The following is a 19,660-nucleotide window of genomic DNA, read 5'->3' as shown; positions in this document are numbered from 1 at the left end:
CAGCTTTGCATGACAGTAATAAATCATATTTAAAGTATATTAAAATAGAAAGCTCTTCTTTTAAATTGCAAATACTTTTTTCAAAATCAAATAAATGCAACTGTGATGAGCATAAGAGACTTTAAAAATCTTACTGATCCCAAACTTTTGAACGGCACTGTACATTTAGTCATTAAGCAGACGATTTTAGCAGACAGCAACTTATAAATGAGGAAAACAGAAGCAATCAAAACCATAACCACAAGAGCAATAATATGTAAGTGCTGTGACAAGACTCTGTAAATGTAGCAAGGTTTTTTTGTAATAAATAAAAAGCAAACAAGACAGAATAGAAAAAACTGAGAACGTTGTTAAAGGGTCTTTTTTGTTTTTTGTTTTAAACAAAAATAAAATGAAAAAGAACTGAAAATATAAAAGCTAATATTTTATTTAATAAATACTATTCTATCATATAAATAATACTAAAATAACACTTGCTTCAGACCTCTTGTATCATCTGTATGAACTTTTCAGTTCTTGTGTGGGGTCTTGCTCTACATCAGCGTTTTCATCTAAGCTTTTTTTTTTTCTGAACAAGCAGAAATCACCTGCATCTGCATCTGTTCTTAGTCTAAACTTACATTAATCACTTGTTTAATACCCACAGATGCTCATATTTCAGTTTTTAATATCAAACATATTGCATATTACATTACACATTCAAGCTATTCATCTTAAGCCCACAGTGATATCAGAGCATTAACAGTCTGGCCAGGTTTCACTGCTTATCCATGCAAATGTGGCTGTGCTCCAAAATCTAGTAAGCTGACTTGCTGCATACTGCCTACAAAGACAGCTACCTGAAACAGCCTTGTAAGTGATTATATAAACATTTCTGCAGCAACACCACAGAAATAGATCTTTTCAGTGAAAACAAACAGAAGATTTTACTCAAAACTGAATCCAAGAGTTTGCCATTAGCATGGGTTACTAAACTAAATGCGCAAAGCTCAGATGAGAATATAACAAACATAGGGCATGAATACAGGTTAAAATGGTCAGCTTTAATTAGAGAGGGGTTACACTGCTAAACCAAACCTCCAGCAACCAATTAGCGAGGTTGAATAGTTCACTCTTTTGGAAACAGGGTTTCCAAAAACGAAATCCTTCCAATTTAAAGCACTGCCACATAATTGTAGCTCATTTTTAAGTGTCATGTAGTGAGATAAAAATAATCCAACTTCTAAAAATCAGCCTGCTCTGTTTTGTTGCGCAATGTTATAACACATTCTATTAATTAAATAGTCATTAATATGTCATTTGAAACATTTTAAGTTTAAAATAAATTAAAACGCTTCAAAAAAATGATTATACAGTACCGTTCAAAGGTTTGATGTCAGTAAGATTTCAGAATAATATTTTTTTTTTTCAGCAAGGATACATTACATTATTCAGTAACAGTTATGAGATTTTAAGTTTTTACAAAAAAAAAACAAAAAAACAGAAGAAATGAAATTAAACGCTCTATAAATTTATATTTATATAAATGAAGCAACACATCTTAATAATAATAAAAAAAAATCTGATTCTTAAAGGGGTCATCGGATGCAAAGTTCACTTTTAGATGTTTAAACATAAATGTGTGTTGGCAGTGTGTGTACAAATCTACCCTATAATAATAAAAATCCATGCAGTGGTTTTTAATTAATCAGTAAAAATAATATTCCCTATTTCAAATCGAGCCATTCTGCTCCCACGATAGTTGATTGACATGAGCGTCTTACCTCAGATCAGCTGTAACAGTCCGACCTCCATTGTTTTGATGCCAGAGCAAGGATGTAAGTTAGACAAGAATACCCGAATTGAGCGATTGAGATGTTGTGTTGCTGGATGTAATAATGAACATAGTGGTCGTCATTTACTCCTGACATCTGAGCCGCTGAAGATGCAGTGGATTACATTTGTTTGTGAAGAGAATGTGCCTCCCGATCTACATATATCCGTCTATGTTCACGCAAATCATTCGTGATCCAGCTTCACCTACAGCAGAAGTGAGTATAAGGTTTTTTTTTATGAATCTCTGCAATCACCTTTCCTAATAACGTGCTAGTTAGCAAGTTTTGCAGCTAAAAGCGCTAAATACGGCTAAAATAATCAATCTCTCAGAGCAGCAGAGAGAAGAGAGGGTCCACTACGTTTATTATTACATCCAGCAACACAACACCTCAATCGCTCAATTCTTGTGTAACTTACATCCCTGCTCCGACATCCAAACATGGAGGTTGGACTGTTACAGCTAATCTGAGGTAAAACACTCATGTCAATCAAGCGGCCTCTGTGGGTGTGACGCCACAACGACAGGCATCTGAGAATGGCTTGATTTGAAAAAGGGGATATTATTTTTACATATTAATTAAAAACCACTGCATGGATTTTTATCATTATAGGGTAGATTTGTACAAACACTGCCACATATTAATGTTCAAACAGCATATAAAAGTGAACTTAGCATCCGATGACCCCTTTAAGACCCTAAAGAATCATATCAACTTGTGGAAAATGGGCATCGGATGACCCCTTTAAATCAGCATATCATGTGACATCAAAGACTGGAATAATGTCTGCTAAAAATTCAGCTTTGCATCACAGAATTAAATTATATTTTAAAATATATTTATAGTTATTTTAAATTGTAATTATATTAATAATTATATAAATATATAATAATTTCATTTTGGTCATGTCACTTCTTACTCACTAGGTTTTAGTATAAAACCATGCTTTGGTTTACATGTTCTATTAATACAAACACTTCTGCTTGCAGGAGCACATTTCTGTAATTGACTGTGTAAGTATGTTCTGTGATTTTACGGAGACAGAACTGAAATGCCATACTGCAAACCTTTCATTTTTCTATTACATTTAAAAAGCACTGTTTTGAAATATATCCTCCCTCAGTGAGCTCAGGAAACAGCTCTGCATAAACACTGTGTGAAGTGCAGTGTTTTGTCGCAGCCCAACTTGAAAATGAAGAGCGGCTTTAAGTTTTATATTAAAAAGAGGAAATGGAGAAAAAAAAGTCAGTCTGCCAAAATGATGCACTTTACATTTCATATTCTCTCATATATGGTCTTATCTCATATATATATATATATATATATATATAAAATATATAGGGTCAGATCAGGGCAGATAGAAGACTGTTATCCGAGATGCTGATAGAATAGTTCAACATCAGTACTAAATCTTGAAGCAGGTACATTAGGTTTGTCCTTTTTTAAGAAGGTCACTGGGGCTTTGCTCTTCTGGCCCACCTTGATTATTCGATATGTGCGTGGCTGTAAATGTTTTGAAAGCTAAGTAGTCACATGCATTTTTCAAAGTTCACCTGACTGCCAAACTCTTTGGTATCCTCAGATTCCTATGAAATAATCAAAGTGTTTGGGTGGAGTAACAGAAGACAGCAGTCGCAGACTGCAGATGACATGAATAAGAAATCATATACATACATATACTGCATTTATAATATGCATATTTTTATATATGTTTCCTTCATATGTTTGTAAAGCTGCAACTAAACAGTAAAAGCTGGTGTGTTGGTTTGGAGTAAATAACAGCCTGCATACTGTTGTCATGACACTCAGCAGACGTCTTATTTTCAGTCGGCTGCACACAAGAATCAGCAAGAGAAAATGGGGTTAAATGCAACACTTTTGATTTAAATGGTCCTCTAGGCAAGGAACAATGAGAGGTGAGACTAATATGCCTGATTATATTTCAGGATGATAATGTGTCTATAAAGGCCTTACAAATAAAAAAAATAAATAAAAATAATTTAAAAAGCATTAAAATAAGTAATAAAAATAATAGAATAAATAATACAAATTCTAAAATAAATGGCATGTTTTGAATCACTGTCAAAGGAATTTTCAAACTTTTGATCTACTGTACAGAACCAAAAATTGATATCACAGCTACAGCTGAAGCTGTCTACAAAGTTCAAATGGAGTTTTTTTTTTTTTTTTTTTTTTTACCAGAATGTTTTAAGAATATCAGTACGATGCAACTTTGCAAGCACTGCAAAGTTTGACAGAGAAAGAAAAAAACTCAGGGAGTGTACTGTATATAGTACATGTAAGATGATTGTCAGAACTGCACAGACACTGCAAATCAATAACAGCTAGAGGGAACAAACTACCTCAAACACTCTGCACAAAAAAGACTGGTACAAACACAAAGTTTGTTTTGATAACTTCCAGTCATTTCAGCAGGAACCAAAAACATTAAAGCAACTGATGCTAGTTTATAACAGCAGAAGTATGTCATGTTTTTTATTCATTTTCTATTGATTAGCCAAAATAGGCTAATAATCCTTTAGACTGCAGATTGTATGTTTGGTAATGTGTGCATTATTTTTTTTTTTTAAGTATTGCAGAATTGACTCTTTGCAGAGAGTTTGATTGACAGGCGATGTGACCAGTCATAACGCTGAATCTGCCATTTTTGTTTGTTGAGCAAACTAGACAGTAGAGTAGATTAACATCGGTGGACTTGATGTTTTTCTGCTGTTGAAACAAGATACCTTCTGATGTTCATTTATATTTATTTCGTGCTATAACTAGTAAAGACAAAGAGATGATCAGTTAACATGCCGTTTGAACTGAGGCTCAACAGTGATGACACTCTTATGTCTAAATGTTCAATATGTAAATGTCTAACTGTCATGACACATTACAGAGCCACAAAACGGTATTTAAAGTTTGAATTTCTTTAAAAATGACAAAATTTGACAGCTGAGACTTTGTTTCTCTGTCTTGTCTGGCAGCTCGTTGTCAGTTTCCTCTTTGCTCCGCAATATATTTTTTACTTCAACAGTAGCTAATGGGGGTGGGTCTTTGCAAAAGATCACTTGGATATTTACTGGGTGTCATAAAAACATAATACATTTATGTCAAACCAAGCAAGAACACTTTTGGTTTCTAATGCGTTAATTCCACTGTTTTTCTGTCTCTTTCTCACACACAACAGAGCAAGAAACACGCCAACAAAGTGCGTCTGTTCTACATGCTCCACCCAGAAGATGGAGGTCCACCATCCAAAAGACTGAGACCAGACAATCCGGTAATTTCTAACTTATAATTAAACTTCATTTCAGAGTACAGTTTTTTTTCTTACTTATTTGCAAATTTATCTTTTTTTTTTTCATAATTATGATGCGATCTAGGAAAACCCAACACATGGTGAAATTTTACCTTTTTTAGGTTTTGATACCATATGAAAGCTGGGTTTCCAAAACCGTTTTTATTCCGTCCATAGTTTGAACATAACAAAAGTTATGGCTATCTTAAGTTGGCTGATAGCTATGATTTTCAGGAATGGAATTTTGAGAAAAACGATTTTAAAGTGAGACGGGTTACACTTTCACTTTAGTTACCCTGGAGAGGACAGTATTCCATTGTTTATCATGGGCATAGTATCTGAACTTTTGATCACCCCTTGTATGTTTAGATTGCACGAATAGTGTACCTTGTAGTTTACATTTAGAAAAGCGATTTATGTATTTTTTAGCCACAAATGCTCGTCTTGCACTAGCTCGACTTCACACATTTCGTTGTCAGGCTGGAAAGGTCATGCGTGACGTAGGTGGAAGTATTTACGAAGAGAACATGCAAAGAAAGTCAAACGCACCTTTACAAAAGGTAAAACAACATTGTCAGATGACAGAAGGTGGAGGAGAAAATGACATTGAGTCTTTTGCCATACCCTACCTTTCTAACTTGATTACATAATGCGTCAATCACAGAGCTAGTGCAACACTCTTAAAAATAAAGGTGCTTTAAAAGGTTCTTCACAGGGATGCCACAGGAGAACCATTTTAGATTCCACAAAGAACCATTCAGTCAAAGCTTCCTTAAAGAACCATCTCTTTCTTACTTTTTTTAAATCTGAAGAACCTTCTTTTGCCACAAAGAACCTTTTGTGAAACAGAAAGGTTCTTCAGATGTTAAAGGTCCTTTATGGAACCATTTAGACAAAAAAGGAAGCACCTTTATTTTTAAGGGTGAAGATGAGCAATTTGTGGCTAAATAGTGTACTTTTTTTTTTTTTTTAAGAAAATGACTGATTGCTGTAGTTTTGGTAGATAAGACCCTTATTCCTCACCTGGGATCGTGTAGAGCCCTTTGAAGCTGCATCGAAACTCCAATTTGGACCTTCAACTTGTTGATCTCAATTAAACTATAAAAAAATCCTGGAATGTTTTCCCCAAAAACCTTAATTTCTTTTAATCTGAAGAAGAAAGACATGAACATCTTAGATGACATGGGGGTGAGTAAATTATTAGGAAATTTTAATTCTGGAGTGAACTGATCCTTTGTCTAAAATGTCTAATCACAATTATCTGAACTATGCTGCCCATATTAATTTATACTCTTACTATATATCACAATTTTTTTTTTACATACACTAAATGAGAACATCAATGGGAAAAAAAAAACACTTGGCAATATTTTTTTCTTTGCGATAATTGTTGCTTAACCTCAAGAGAGACATTTTTGTCTTTGGTGAGACACTAAATGAAGGCAGTGGAGATTACAGGCACTGAGCTTTGATTTTTCTGTTGTCTTCACTCCTTAGAGACAGAATGTTAATGTTCCATTTCCCCAAAAGGCAAATGACCGGCGCAGCAGTCATCTAATGTCTTCATGGACTTTGAATTAAGCCATGATTAACACAAGCTGTATAGGATTCAGATAGACAACTTGGAGAGGCTATAAACTAGTAGATGAAGAGTTTCAGGGCTTTTTGTTCCTTTCTGGCAGTTCTGAATATACTATAAAACATCTAAATGATCCCAGTGCGGATTGATGATTTGACATACAGACACATGCAGGTTGTTTTGACTGAGCCTCAGCTCTTGTAATTGCTTTCTGAAGGGTCTCTGAGGGGTGGAGATGTTAGTTTATCACTCACATTCACTGAAACTTCGCAGCTACCATTTTGTTTGAATCATAGTCTGTGCTCTTATACAGAGCTCATTAGTGGGACTGTTTATGAATAATTCTTCTTGGTACCAGGCAGTATTCGGCGACGACTGCGCCGTCACTTTCAAACTCTCTGTTTGAGCAGAGCAAAGCCAACGGGCCACAAATCAAAACCAAACACAAAATGAAGAAAGTACATGCCTCTAGACTAAAGAAACCAGTGCAGGACAACCTTTCACTGACTAAAACTTTGAGTCCTGTCACTTCACAACTTTTTTGGCCACATCCACACAAGTCAATACTGACTTCTCTGTCAAAAATAGATGGATTGAAGCAGATCTTTCTCAGATATGCTCAGCTATCAGTCTGGAATCAGTCCGAGACACCATGTGCCCTGTCAATGCCGTGTCCCACAGGACAGAAAATCGCAAGATCTCCATTCACAGTCGCTCTTATTCTCTAAGACAGACATGTATTGAGAAACAGACCGTCATAGACTCAATTGTTTCTGCAAGACAGAAATGGTTAAATGGAGATAAAACTCATGCTTTTTCCTGAGAAAAAGACTCCAGTATGTGTCTCCCTTTACAGTTTGAAGAGATCTTGATGTCTCAAACGAGGCCTACAAGTCTCAGTATGAAAATAAACAGGTTTCTGTTTTTACATCATCTAGGAATTTTAAGGGAAAACATCTAAGAGAAAGTCGATATTTACATGAAACATTACCAAGATCTCTATTCAGTTTCATGAACTATGAAAGCGTGACCTCTGAGTAATTAAAATGTTCTCTGGCTTCAATTTATCATTATGTCCACATTGGACCCAGTTCCCAAATGCAAACTTTAGGACTCGCTGTCCGCACTGTTATTTTGCAAATGTAGTGTAGACAATATCTAATTGGTTGCCGACACAATGCCAAGAAACATAGAAGGTTGTCTGTCATGAAAGAGGGAAGATTTAAAAACTCATTTAATCATTCCCAATTCTGTACATAGTGAATGCTGCATGATTGTAAATGAATTCAGACATCTGCATGTGGCTTCTGCTGTTCGAACTACAAACAATTGAACATATTTGAGCAAACAGACCAAAAATAATCAAATGAATCAATTCAAGTCCCTAAGCTCAGAAAACATTATAATTTTCTTAGAATATACATTTAATATTAGAATCATTTTTCAATGATTTCGAAACGAATCGTTCAAAGCAGTTCTGAGCTTAAAGGGTTCATCAGATGCCCATTTTCCAGTTGATATGATTCTTTAGGGTCTTAATATAAAGTCTAATATACACTTTGGTTAAAAATTCTCAATGGTAGTGTAAAACAACACCCTTTTTACCTTGTCAAAATGAGCTCTGCAAAAATCATCTCATTTTGAGGGATTGTTCCTTTAAATGCAAATGAGCTCTGCTTGAGCCTGTTTAGTTTAGCTGCATTTAGCCACTTAACTTCCAAACTAGCATGTTTTTAGGAAAGGCGATTGCAAAGATTCATAAAAAAAACCCTTATACTCACTTCTGCTGTAAGTGAAACTGGATCACGAATGATTCACGCAAACACATTTATGTAGATCGGGAGGCGCATTCCCTTCACAATCAAACGTAATCCACTGCATCTTTAGCGGCTCAGATGTCGGGAGTAAATGACGACCACTACGTTCATTATTACATCCAGCAACACAACACCTCAGGGGTTATTATTTTTACAGTGCACTTTTGCACTTTTTTGAAATTTGCAGAATGTTTATATTAGACAGCTACGTTACAAACTTCAAAAAAGAGATTTTACAAAAACCCATATGACCTGCTCTTTAAATTAAGAAATGTTACTTTGTCAGTTAGTTGAATTTCTTTTCTACTTTTTAAAAATATTTTATTTCAGCTAATGTTAATTAAGTTAAAATAAATGTGTTAATTTAATATTATTAATATACTATTATAGTTTGTCAAAATTTTGAATTATGTTTTATTTGTATATCTTTCATTTTAATTTCAGTTAAAGCTTTAGCAATTTTATTGCGTGTTTTATATTTTGATTAGTCTTGTTTTTTATTCTTTTAATATGTTTATTTTAAGACATGTCTATTTAAATGTATTATTTTTTTTCGTCATTTTAGTTCAACTTAAACTAAACAAAAATGAGAAATGTTACATTGGCAACTACTGTAGTTGAAATAAAATGTTTACTTTTTACATTTTTTATTTCAGCTAATGTTAAATACGGTAAAGTAAATGTTACATTAGTATCATTATCATAGTATCAGTATCTCATATAATTATAGTTTGTCGGTTTTAAATTAGGTTGTATTTGTATATTTTTCATTTTAATTTCAGTTAATGTTTAAGTAATGAAAATATTTTTTTAAATGGTTTTAGTTTTTAGTTAGTTAATGATAGTCAATCAATCAATTCATCAGATTTTTTTTCTGCCTGTAGTAGTATGGAAGCCTGTTCCCACCTCCAAATAAGATAAAAAATAAATAAATAAATCGCCCAATATGTCTGTATCTCATTATTGTGACTTAAAATATCTTGGAACTTTATATATCTAAAAGTGGCTTTTTCTCACAATGTGTCACAATGTGTTAAATTTTGTACTTTGAAGTGAAAACAAGCTTCCATAGTGGAGACATTGCTGTGTGTAAAAGCAGAGCAACCCTTGAGAATAACACTCAGTCTCATTCTCAGTTATCTCTTAAAACTCACCTCGTTTCCCCGAGTCCTTGACTTCATCAGAGAGGAAGTGAGTTACACTGAGGCTATGGAAAGCGTGTTTGAGTTTCCTTTTCAAAAATGTCAAGCAGGAGTACACAGACTCACAGGAGAACAACAAAAGAGGAAAGTAGGTCAGAAAGGGGCTCGGAGATATATATATAAAAAAAAAAGTTTCTTTGCTTTAGTGGCACTCCATCAGGTAGAATGAAAGTTAAAGATGTTAAAGAATGCTTTTTTCCCCTCCTTCATTTTCCTAAATCTATATTTTGTATGCCTTTAACCAGCACAATTAATGTGTCTCTGTGACTTTCCTCCTTCGGGCTCTTATTTTTAGCTTGTTTTCACACCCTTCCCAACATTACAACAGAGGAATGAGAGAGTGGAGGAGAGAGATAAACAGACTCCTAATTAAATGCTCTTTGTTAACAACAGAACAGGACCAGACACTGCCAGAGCATCACACACGCTTTCACAACTTCACACACCAGCACCTTTACTCACACATGCTCATACACTCACTTCGCTTTCATTATCAAACCTAAAATAGGTCATATGTAAATGCACACGCACAAATGTGTAGGTGACAAGTCATTGGCGAGGAAGAAAATGACAAGTCTGAATGAAAAACCGAGAGGAAATATGAAATCGACTGGCATTCATCTTCAACGAATGCTATAAAAAAAAAAAACATTTCACGTTCAATCAAGCAGGAATTGAATTTTATTTGGTTTCTGTTGGTCTTTCTCACCTGCGTTTGGTGGTTTATTTTAGATGTTGCTGACTGCTTCAATTTTCACAGTGTTATTTATTGGATTACACTCGGCTTGTCCCCTCTAGAGGTGCGAGGAGAATGTTTGCCCTGGTTCTGGGATCACAATCATCATAGTAATCCATGTGCACAGGCCCCGTGGACCTGAAAACCATTGAGAGGATGTCTGAATTCAAACACACACGCCTGAAATGCAAAGAATCACCCAAAAGCAAGCTTTTACAAACTAAAATCTCAATTCAAACAGTTTTGGTCCCTGCTGGGGACCACTGCAGTCCTGATGGGTTCTTAAGAGTTTGTGATTATGGTTTTCAAGGGCATATACAGTTAGCGCAGTGTGATATAACTAAAACAATTACAGTCGAGGTCATACGTTTACATAGAGCTTGCAGAATCTACAAAATGTTAATTGTTTTAGCAAAATAAGAGGAATCAGACAAAATGCACATTTTTTTCAGTATTTAGTTTCCATACGCTTGATTCTTAATACTGTGTTGATACCTGAATGATACCTGCTCACTGAAGGAAAAACAATGCATTAAGAGCCAGAGGTTGAAAACTTTTGAACAGAATGAAGATGTGTACATTTTTCTAATTTTGCCTAAATATCTTTTTTTTTCCCCCATTTAGTACTGCCTTTCAGAAGCTGTAAAAGATACTTGGATGTTTCCCAGAAGACAAAATAAGCCTCATCTTCAAATTCAAAAAGTTTTCACCCCATGGCTCTTAATGCATTGTTTTTTCTTCTGAAGCATCAGTAAGCATTTGAAACTTCTGTAGAAGCTGCATATGAGTTCCTCAGTTAACCTCAGTGTGAAAAGATGGATCTCAAAATCATACAGTCATTGTTGGAAAGGGTTCAAATACACAAAAATGCTGAAAATCCAAAGAATTTGTGGGACCTGAAGGATCTTTCTAAAGAACAGCAGGCAGTTTAACTGTTCAGGACAAACAAGGGAATCATGAACAACTATTACTAAAAAAAAAAAAAAAAAACGTGTGTGGATCATTCAGGTAACAACACAGTATTAAAAATCAAATGTATGCAAATTTTTGAACGGGGTAATTTTCATAAATTCATCTATTATTTTCTATTGTGGACTATATGTAAACATCTTATTCAGGTTAGTACTAAATAAAAAATAACATTTTGTATGATCCCTCTTATTTTGGTAAAATATACTGACCAAAATTATAAACGCAACACTTTTGTTGCTGAACTCAAAGATCTAAGACTTTTTCTATATACACAAAAGGCCTGTTTCTCTCAAATATTGTTCACAAATCTGTCTAAATCTGTGTTAGTGAGCACTTCTCCTTTGCCGAAATAATCCATCCACCTCACAGGTGTGGCATATCAAGATGCTGATTAGACAGCATGATTATTGCACAGGTGTGCCTTAGGCTGGCCACAATAAAAGGCCACTCTAAAATGTGCAGTTTTACTGTATTGGGGGGGGGTCTGAAAACCAGTCAGTATCTGGTGTGACCATCATTTGCCTCACGCAGTGCAACACATCTCCTTCACATAGAGTTGATCAGGTTGTTGATTGTGGCCTGTGGAATGTTGGTCCACTCCTCTTCAAGTTGCTGGACATTGGCAGGAACTGAAACACGCTGTCGTATACACCGATCCAGAGCATCCCAAACATGCTCAATGGGTGACATGTCCGGTGTAGGGGAATGTACAGTTGAAACCCAAGGACCAGATATGATGAACAAAGATCAGGAGTCAGCGATGCAGTCAATCGAAGGAAAATTTACTGAAGAACATAGTTTGCAGTTTCATCAGCAGAAGTCAGATTCAACACTCTCAACGGAGTTCGTAGGCCGCTCTGCATACAATCTCAATACAACAGTATTATTCTGGTTGGTCAAAGCATAGATAAACATAGAAAATCTCCACATATGGACGTAAGCATATCCTCAGTGATTACTTAGGTGACAAGCAATCAGAGGTCAGACGCAATAGGTCTCTCCAGAGACGTATATCTATCACTCTGGACATCAGGGTGACGGCACATGACGTTTCCTCCTAGGGCTCTCTCTGCATCTAGCTGCACAGACAGACGTTCACACACATTCGCAGAGAACACCTATCTGTACTTCAAGGTTGCCTAGCTCTGCCCTGGATCTTATCAAATATGATTGACTACAGACACAATGAGAGCCGTTTCTTAACGAGTGAAAAGACAGGCCAAATCCATATTCAGCTTATTTTCTATGCATAAATGTTCTAATCACGTGTTGGTCGCATAGATGGCATGTTCTGATGACCCCTTGTGTCATGGCACTATGACCTTGAGAAAATATAGAGCTCAGTATGTAAAAGGACACTGTTACACATTCCATTCTTACCATAGTCTATCACTACTAATATGTGACCCTGGACCACAAAACCAGTCTTAAGTCGCTGGGGTATATTTGTAGCAATAGCCAAAAATACATTGTATGGGTCAAAATTATTGATTTTTATTTTATGCCAAAATTTTTTATGAAATTAAGTAAAGATCATGTTCCATGAAGATATTTCGTAAATTTCCTACTGTAAATCTATCAAAACTTAATTTTTGATTAGTAATATGCATTGTTAAGAATTTCATTTGGACAACTTTAAAGGTGATTTTTTCAATACTTCATTTTTTTTGCATTCTCAGATTCCAGATATTCAAATAATTGCATCTCGGACGAATATTTTCCTATCATAAGATGAAGTACTAATCTCAGTTTTGAAAAATTGACCCTTATGACTGGTTTTGTGGTCCCGGGTCACATATATGTTTTACCTGTTAACTTTATTCAGTCATCAAACAATCTAGGAGGTTAATAATAACACAAGAAAAAATAATTCATATTATTATGAAGTCCAAGTTCGATCCAGAATTCCACTCCTTCACCGGTGAGTATGCTGGCCATGCAAGAACTGGGATGTTTTCAGCTTCCAGGAATTGTGTACAGATCCTTGCAACATGGGGCCGTGCATTATCATGCTGCAACATGAGGTGATGGTCGTGGATGAATGGCACAACAATGGGCCTCAGGATCTCGTCAGGTATCTCTGTGCATTCAAAATGCCATCAATGAAATGCACCTGTGTTCACTGTCCATAACATACGCCTGCCCATGCCATAACTCCACCGCCACCATGGGCCACTCGATCCACAACGTTGACATCAGCAAACCACTCACCCACACGACGCCATACACGCTGTCTGCCATCTGCCCTGTACAGTGAAATCCGGGATTCATGTGTGAAGAGAACACCTCTCCACAGTGTCAGACGCCACTGAATGTGAGCATGTGCCTACTCAAGTCGGTTACGACGACAAACTGCAGTCAGGTCGAAACCCCAATGAGGACGACGAGCATGCAGATGAGCTTCCCTGAGACGGTTTCTAACAGTTTGTGCAGAAATTCTTTGGTTACGCAAACTGATTGTTGCAGCAGCTGTCCGGGTGGCTGGTCTCAGATAATCTTGAAGGTGAAGATGCTCGATGTGGAGGTCCTGGGCTGGTGTGGTTACACATGGTCTGCGGTTGTGAGGCCGGTTGGATGTACTGCCAAATTCTCTGAAACGCCTTTGGAGATGGCTTATGGTAGAGAAATAAACATTCAGTTCACGGGCAACAGCTAACTGCACGCTCCCTTAAAACTTGCGACATCTGTGGCATTGTGCTGTGTGATAAAACTGCACATTTTAGAGTCGCCTTTTATTGTGGCCAGCCTAAGGCACACCTGTGCAATAATCATGCTGTCTAATCAGCATCTTGATATGCCACACCTGTGAGGTGGATGGATTATCTCGGCAAAGGAGAAGTGCTCACTAACACAGATTTAGACAGATTTGTGAACAATATTTGAGAGAAATAGGCCTTTTGTGTACATAGAAAAAGTCTTAGATCTATGAGTTGGGGAAAAATGGGGGCAAAAACAAAAGTGTTGCGTTTATAATTTTGGTCAGTGTAATTAACATTTTGCAGAGGTATATGTAAACTTTTAACCTCAACTGTATCCTGATCATTTTCATTCTAGTATTTTAGTATTTTATATATCACCAAGCCTTTATACAGTATGTGCAGTGCCTTCACTTTCAAAACAAACTGAAATGAGCTGCATGCACTGCACAGAGATCACATGGAGCACTAAAACACACATCATAATGGATATACACACACGTATACAGTAATGAGCGCAGCCTGAGCTGTGACAGTGAGCTGTTTTACATGAGCGGAGCAGCGCTGGGATGGGAAAACACGTCTGTGAGCTGCGAGCGCTACACACTCACCTCTCAGAGTGTCAGAACACACACACTCACTGGCCGGCTCACTGGAATCAGGTCACAGGCACAGCGAAATAGAACTAGGCCATGAAGTTTGAACTTATTTGTCTGTTTCCTTTCAGCAGGGAGGTGACAGCGAACACTGTGGTCCCCTCACACACACACACATAGCCACAGCTCTGAGACGATTGCGACTGCTCCAGCCCTGACGTGTTAAAAAAAACAAAAAAAAAAAGGAAAAAAAACAATTCTGCTCCTGTGTGACAAGGAGTGCAATGAGAACAGGTTCACATTTCACTCAAATTGCTAGGAAGCGCCACTTCTGGCATAACATACATATAAATGCATATATACTGGCGTTCAAAAGTTTGGGATCAGTTCAATTTTTAATGTTAACAAACAATAAGTAACACACTGAAATATTTAAATTTAAAATGATTGTTTTCTATTTTACGGACTGAGTCGACAGACCAGTCTGCTTAGACCAGTCCGCTAATACTACGGTTACCACAACTCAAATATTGTTCAGATGTCATATTTAAAGACATTTGTCATGTTTTTGTCCTTAAAGGGCACCTATTATGCCCCTTTTTACAAGATACAAGTCTCAGGTGTCCCCATAATGTGAAGTTTCAGCTCAAAATACCCCACAGATCATTTATTGTATAATTTTGAAAATGCCTATTTTGAGTGGAAGCAGAAACGCGCTGTTTTTGTGCATGTCTCTTTAAATGCAAATGAGCTGCTGCTCCCCGCCCCCTTTTCCAGAATAGGGCTGTGCCTTTACAGCTCGTACTTCAGATACTCTGCCAAAAAACATCTGTTTGGTTTTGACTATAATGTCTATCGCGCTGTTTTAAAGCCATATCAGTTTAAACTTCTGTTATACGGTTTTCTGAGCGCACACACCTGAAGCAAAAGCACAGAAAGTGGCTGTCACACAGCAAATGAGTACTAAATTAAGTTATCTTTCATACACAAGTTTGTTAAAAACATGCATAAGTTACAAAAACACAGTCAGTTATGTGAAGGTAAACCTCTCTCTCTTTATATATAATATATATATATATATATATATACACTTATGGATAACTCTATATTTTTGCTGAGATATATAATATTTTTGAATATAGGTGCAAGCAGTATGTACTGAAAAAGAAAGGAGATTGTTCTTATAAATGGCTGGCCTCACCTTGAAATGCTGATTTTACTGTCATAAATGTGATGGCAGAGCACAGCTGAGCCCTTGTTTGTCATTGCAAGGTCTTATACATCAACTTCAACTATGCTAAAACATTAAAAGTATTGTTTTATGGAGCTGAGGGGCTTGGGTTTATATAATGATATTGTAGGACAGGACCCAGAGGACCACTGTATTGCTCAGTGGTTCTTCTTTCAGAGCTCAGAGGATCAGAGCTGTATCTTTCAACTGTCTACACTCTCAGATGTTTCTCCTAAAATCCCTTTGAGAAATGAAAAAAAAAGGAACTGACACAGTATAGTAATACAATTAATATGGATAGCCTTGCTCAGTAGATTTAATCTTGGATAATTTGGTGAGAAGTGTTCCTTTTTAAATATTATAAATAATGAAAAAAACATATTCATTAAATATTAAGAATGTTTTTTAATGCCTAAACATTCATATATAATTTTTTTTTTCATGAGAATCAAACTTGTGTAGGATAATTAGACTTGTTTTCAAAGAAAATATATTGAATTGAGCTTATTTTTTCTTATCTCACTGGCAAAATAGCTTTTAATTACATAAACCTATCTCTGTTTAGTAAGATATAATAATAATAATAATAATAATAATAATAATAATAATAATTATTATTATTATTATTATTAGCCAATAAAAATAATAAAAATAAACTCAATTAAATGTTTTAATGATGTTTGTTATTAATCCCACTACCACCCAAAAGTTTGGGTTCAGTAAGATTTATATATATATATATATATATACATATATATATACATACATATATACATACATATCAGCATATTAGTATGATTTATGAAGGATCATGTGACACTGAAGACTGGAGTAATGGCTGAAAATTCAGCATTGCATCACAGAAATAAATTAGATTTTAAAATATATTAAAATAGGAAATAGTTATTTTAAATTGCAAAAATATTTTGTAATTTTACCATTTTTGCTGTATTATTTGAGTATTGTAACAATTGAGAGGTTAAAGAGTTGAGGCAGAGCTGCTGTGGTGGTCGGGCATCTGCTGCTTCAACATGCTGTCATGGGTGCTGTCCAGATTTTCAAATTCACTGAACAAGGTGAGGAGGAACAGAGCTGTCAATACCAATAAAGATTTTATCACGGGCACCGAAAGTCAACGAGACGGCTGCCCCGAGGGAGCGTGACAGAGAGAGCTGTCTAGATATTCATTTGACAGAATATCCACAAAGAGCCGAGATGCTGTGAGAAACGAGAGAGAAAGAGATGGATACAGAAAGAGAAACAGACCATCACTCCTGTTTCTCAGATTTTCCATGACTGCTATTTTACAGACATTTTGCTGATGAAGCGTCCTTCCTGAGTGTTGCTTTGCACTTCTTTTTTAAGTGCAGGAATGTCAGCAGTGATGGTTGAGAATACAGAGATCTGGCCTAAGACTGGGGAAAATGTCTGAGACAACATGCTTGAGCCAAAATAATTCCCTGCTCTGGAATGAAAATATGGCAGTTTTATTTTTAAATGTCTGATTCAGATGGAGCAGATGCTATTTGCAGTATCAACAGCAATAGTTCACCCAAAAAAGAAAAATCTGTCATCATTTAACTCACCCTTATGTTGTTCCAAACTGGATGACTTTTTTCAGTTTTTCTCATTTTCTTTTATGGAAAGTTTACCACAGTGCTGAAGCTGCATTCAGTAATTTTCTTTGTCATTAAAAAGTTCAATTTGAAAATGCATAGTAGGTGAATTTAGGTTAATGGGAACATTTCTTCCCAGTCATCTTAATGGCAAAACGTGTCCCAGTTTACATAAATTCACCCCTGCTTCAAGATTTTGATGTATTCCTCAAACAGAACTATTAGCTTCGTATGACTTGAAATATAGCACGCAAGAATATGCTTTTTGTTTTTTTTTGGGGCTTGACATTATCCCTTTCCATTCACTTTTATTGCATTTAGAAGTATTGTTATTAAAACAATGAGGATGTGTACACTACTGTTCAAATGTTAGTGTTCAGTCATTTTTTCTAATGTTCTAAACACTATATGTTGAAAAAGCCATCTTTTGTTAAAAAATTATGTTCATATCACATACAACCCTGGTATTCAGCTGTCCAATTTTGTTGCTCATTCTACTCTGTATTTAAGCATGAAAATGACCTCAAATATAAATTAATTTCATAGTTTTGTCTTCAGTTAGATTAGGTTATCAAGACATTTGGGTGCACACTTCAAAAATAATAAGTGTTTATTGTGATAACTTGTTTTATTTGTGTCTGAAAAACTATTGTCAACTACGTTACCCACTAGAAAACCCCCCTCAAAAAGGAATGGTTTGTCCCATTCTCACATAATTTGCACAGTATGATGATGATATTTCCTCTAGAAGCACATGGATGAAACACTAGAAGTTATGTTCTCTCTCTTTCCCCTAATATTGGTTAAACTAGCAAACCTGTGTCAAGAGTGGATTAATTAACTGTCAGCAGTGTAACACAAGTATTATTGCTGCAAATTTTAACAAGACAATTTCTTGTTTGGGTTTTTGGAAAAAAGGAAAACTGTTTTCTTCACATTGTCAAATTCTAAATGATCCATAATTACAGAATGACCCATATTTATTACAATAATGGTTTTCTATTTAAATATATTTTACTGTGATGCAAAGCTGAATTTTCATCATTATTACTCCAGTGGCACATCATCCTTCAGAAATTATTATAATATGGTGATTTGTTGCTCAAGAAACATTTCTTTTTATACCAACGTTGAACACAGTTGTGCTGGTTAGTATTTTTGTGAAAATCATGATAGATTTCTTCAGCATTTTTAATGAATAGAATATTAAAACAACAGCATGTATTTGAAATAGAAATCTTTTATAAAATTTTATTTTAAAACCGTTCTTTCTGGTCCCCGAATCTGATCGGCTGATAACAGAACTCCATCAACCGTTTCACCGTTTGTATCATTCCACTTGTGTCATTTCTCACAATGTGTGTCATGGCGGATGCCCAAATCCAGTATAAATTTAAAAATAATAAAATTTTTGCGTCACGGAATGTATTTTTAGGCGAGAATGTATTTGTTTACACTTCAAATACGTGGTTTGTTGAAAAAAAGATAACGTCTAATTGAAAATTAGCTTCAAAGTTTTCGGAGATGTGAACTCCAGCGCATCAGCGAACGTTCAACGCTCATGACCCCGCCGAGAGCAGCCTCATTTCTGCCAGATGTCTCTACCACCTGGCTCTGATGTCTCTATAGTGGTTAAACATGAGATATAATTGTTTTGGGTAGATCTAATGGGCTGTCTTTGGTCTCATTAATCTATTATTTATTCCAGAGCAAATAGATTTGGCTGAGGGCATAATTTCATTACGTCGCTGCCTTTGTACTTTTGACTGAATTGCCTAGCAACTTTTATGATGGCTTTTGTTGATTATTAATTATTATTCTTCAATAAACAATATTTTATTTTAATAATAGTAATATTTAATAGTAGTATTTATTATTGAGATACAGTATGTGTTCGTGATGGTGATTTTAGTTACATTGCTCTGCCATTAGATGGCGACAAGAGACTTTTTATGAGTCAGAAGTAAAGACTTTTATTTTGACAGAGACTGAAATACTGTTGAAGGAAGTTATTTTTCCTTCAACAACAGCTTGAAGATGTAGCCAGCAAATGCACTGAGCAGTGCTGTCATCGGCAATCACCTTTAACAGTTGTGA

General features: G+C 35.6%; 1 protein-coding gene across 2 annotated transcripts in view; it reads left to right on the top strand.

The window, feature by feature from the left end:
* Positions 1–19,660, top strand: part of zgc:171482 (zinc finger protein) — a 125,425-nt gene that overhangs the window by 47,739 nt on the left and 58,026 nt on the right. For both annotated transcript variants that reach the window (XM_051125837.1, XM_051125836.1), the window contains exon 3: positions 5,008–5,100. In XM_051125837.1, coding sequence (XP_050981794.1) covers positions 5,008–5,100 — 93 coding nt within the window. The remainder of the gene's footprint in view (positions 1–5,007; positions 5,101–19,660) is intronic.

This window comes from Labeo rohita, chromosome 13 (genome assembly GCF_022985175.1).
Source record: "Labeo rohita strain BAU-BD-2019 chromosome 13, IGBB_LRoh.1.0, whole genome shotgun sequence".
In the NCBI taxonomy this organism is placed as follows: Eukaryota; Metazoa; Chordata; class Actinopteri; order Cypriniformes; family Cyprinidae; genus Labeo; species Labeo rohita.
This window is presented reverse-complemented; position numbering and strand designations above follow the sequence as displayed.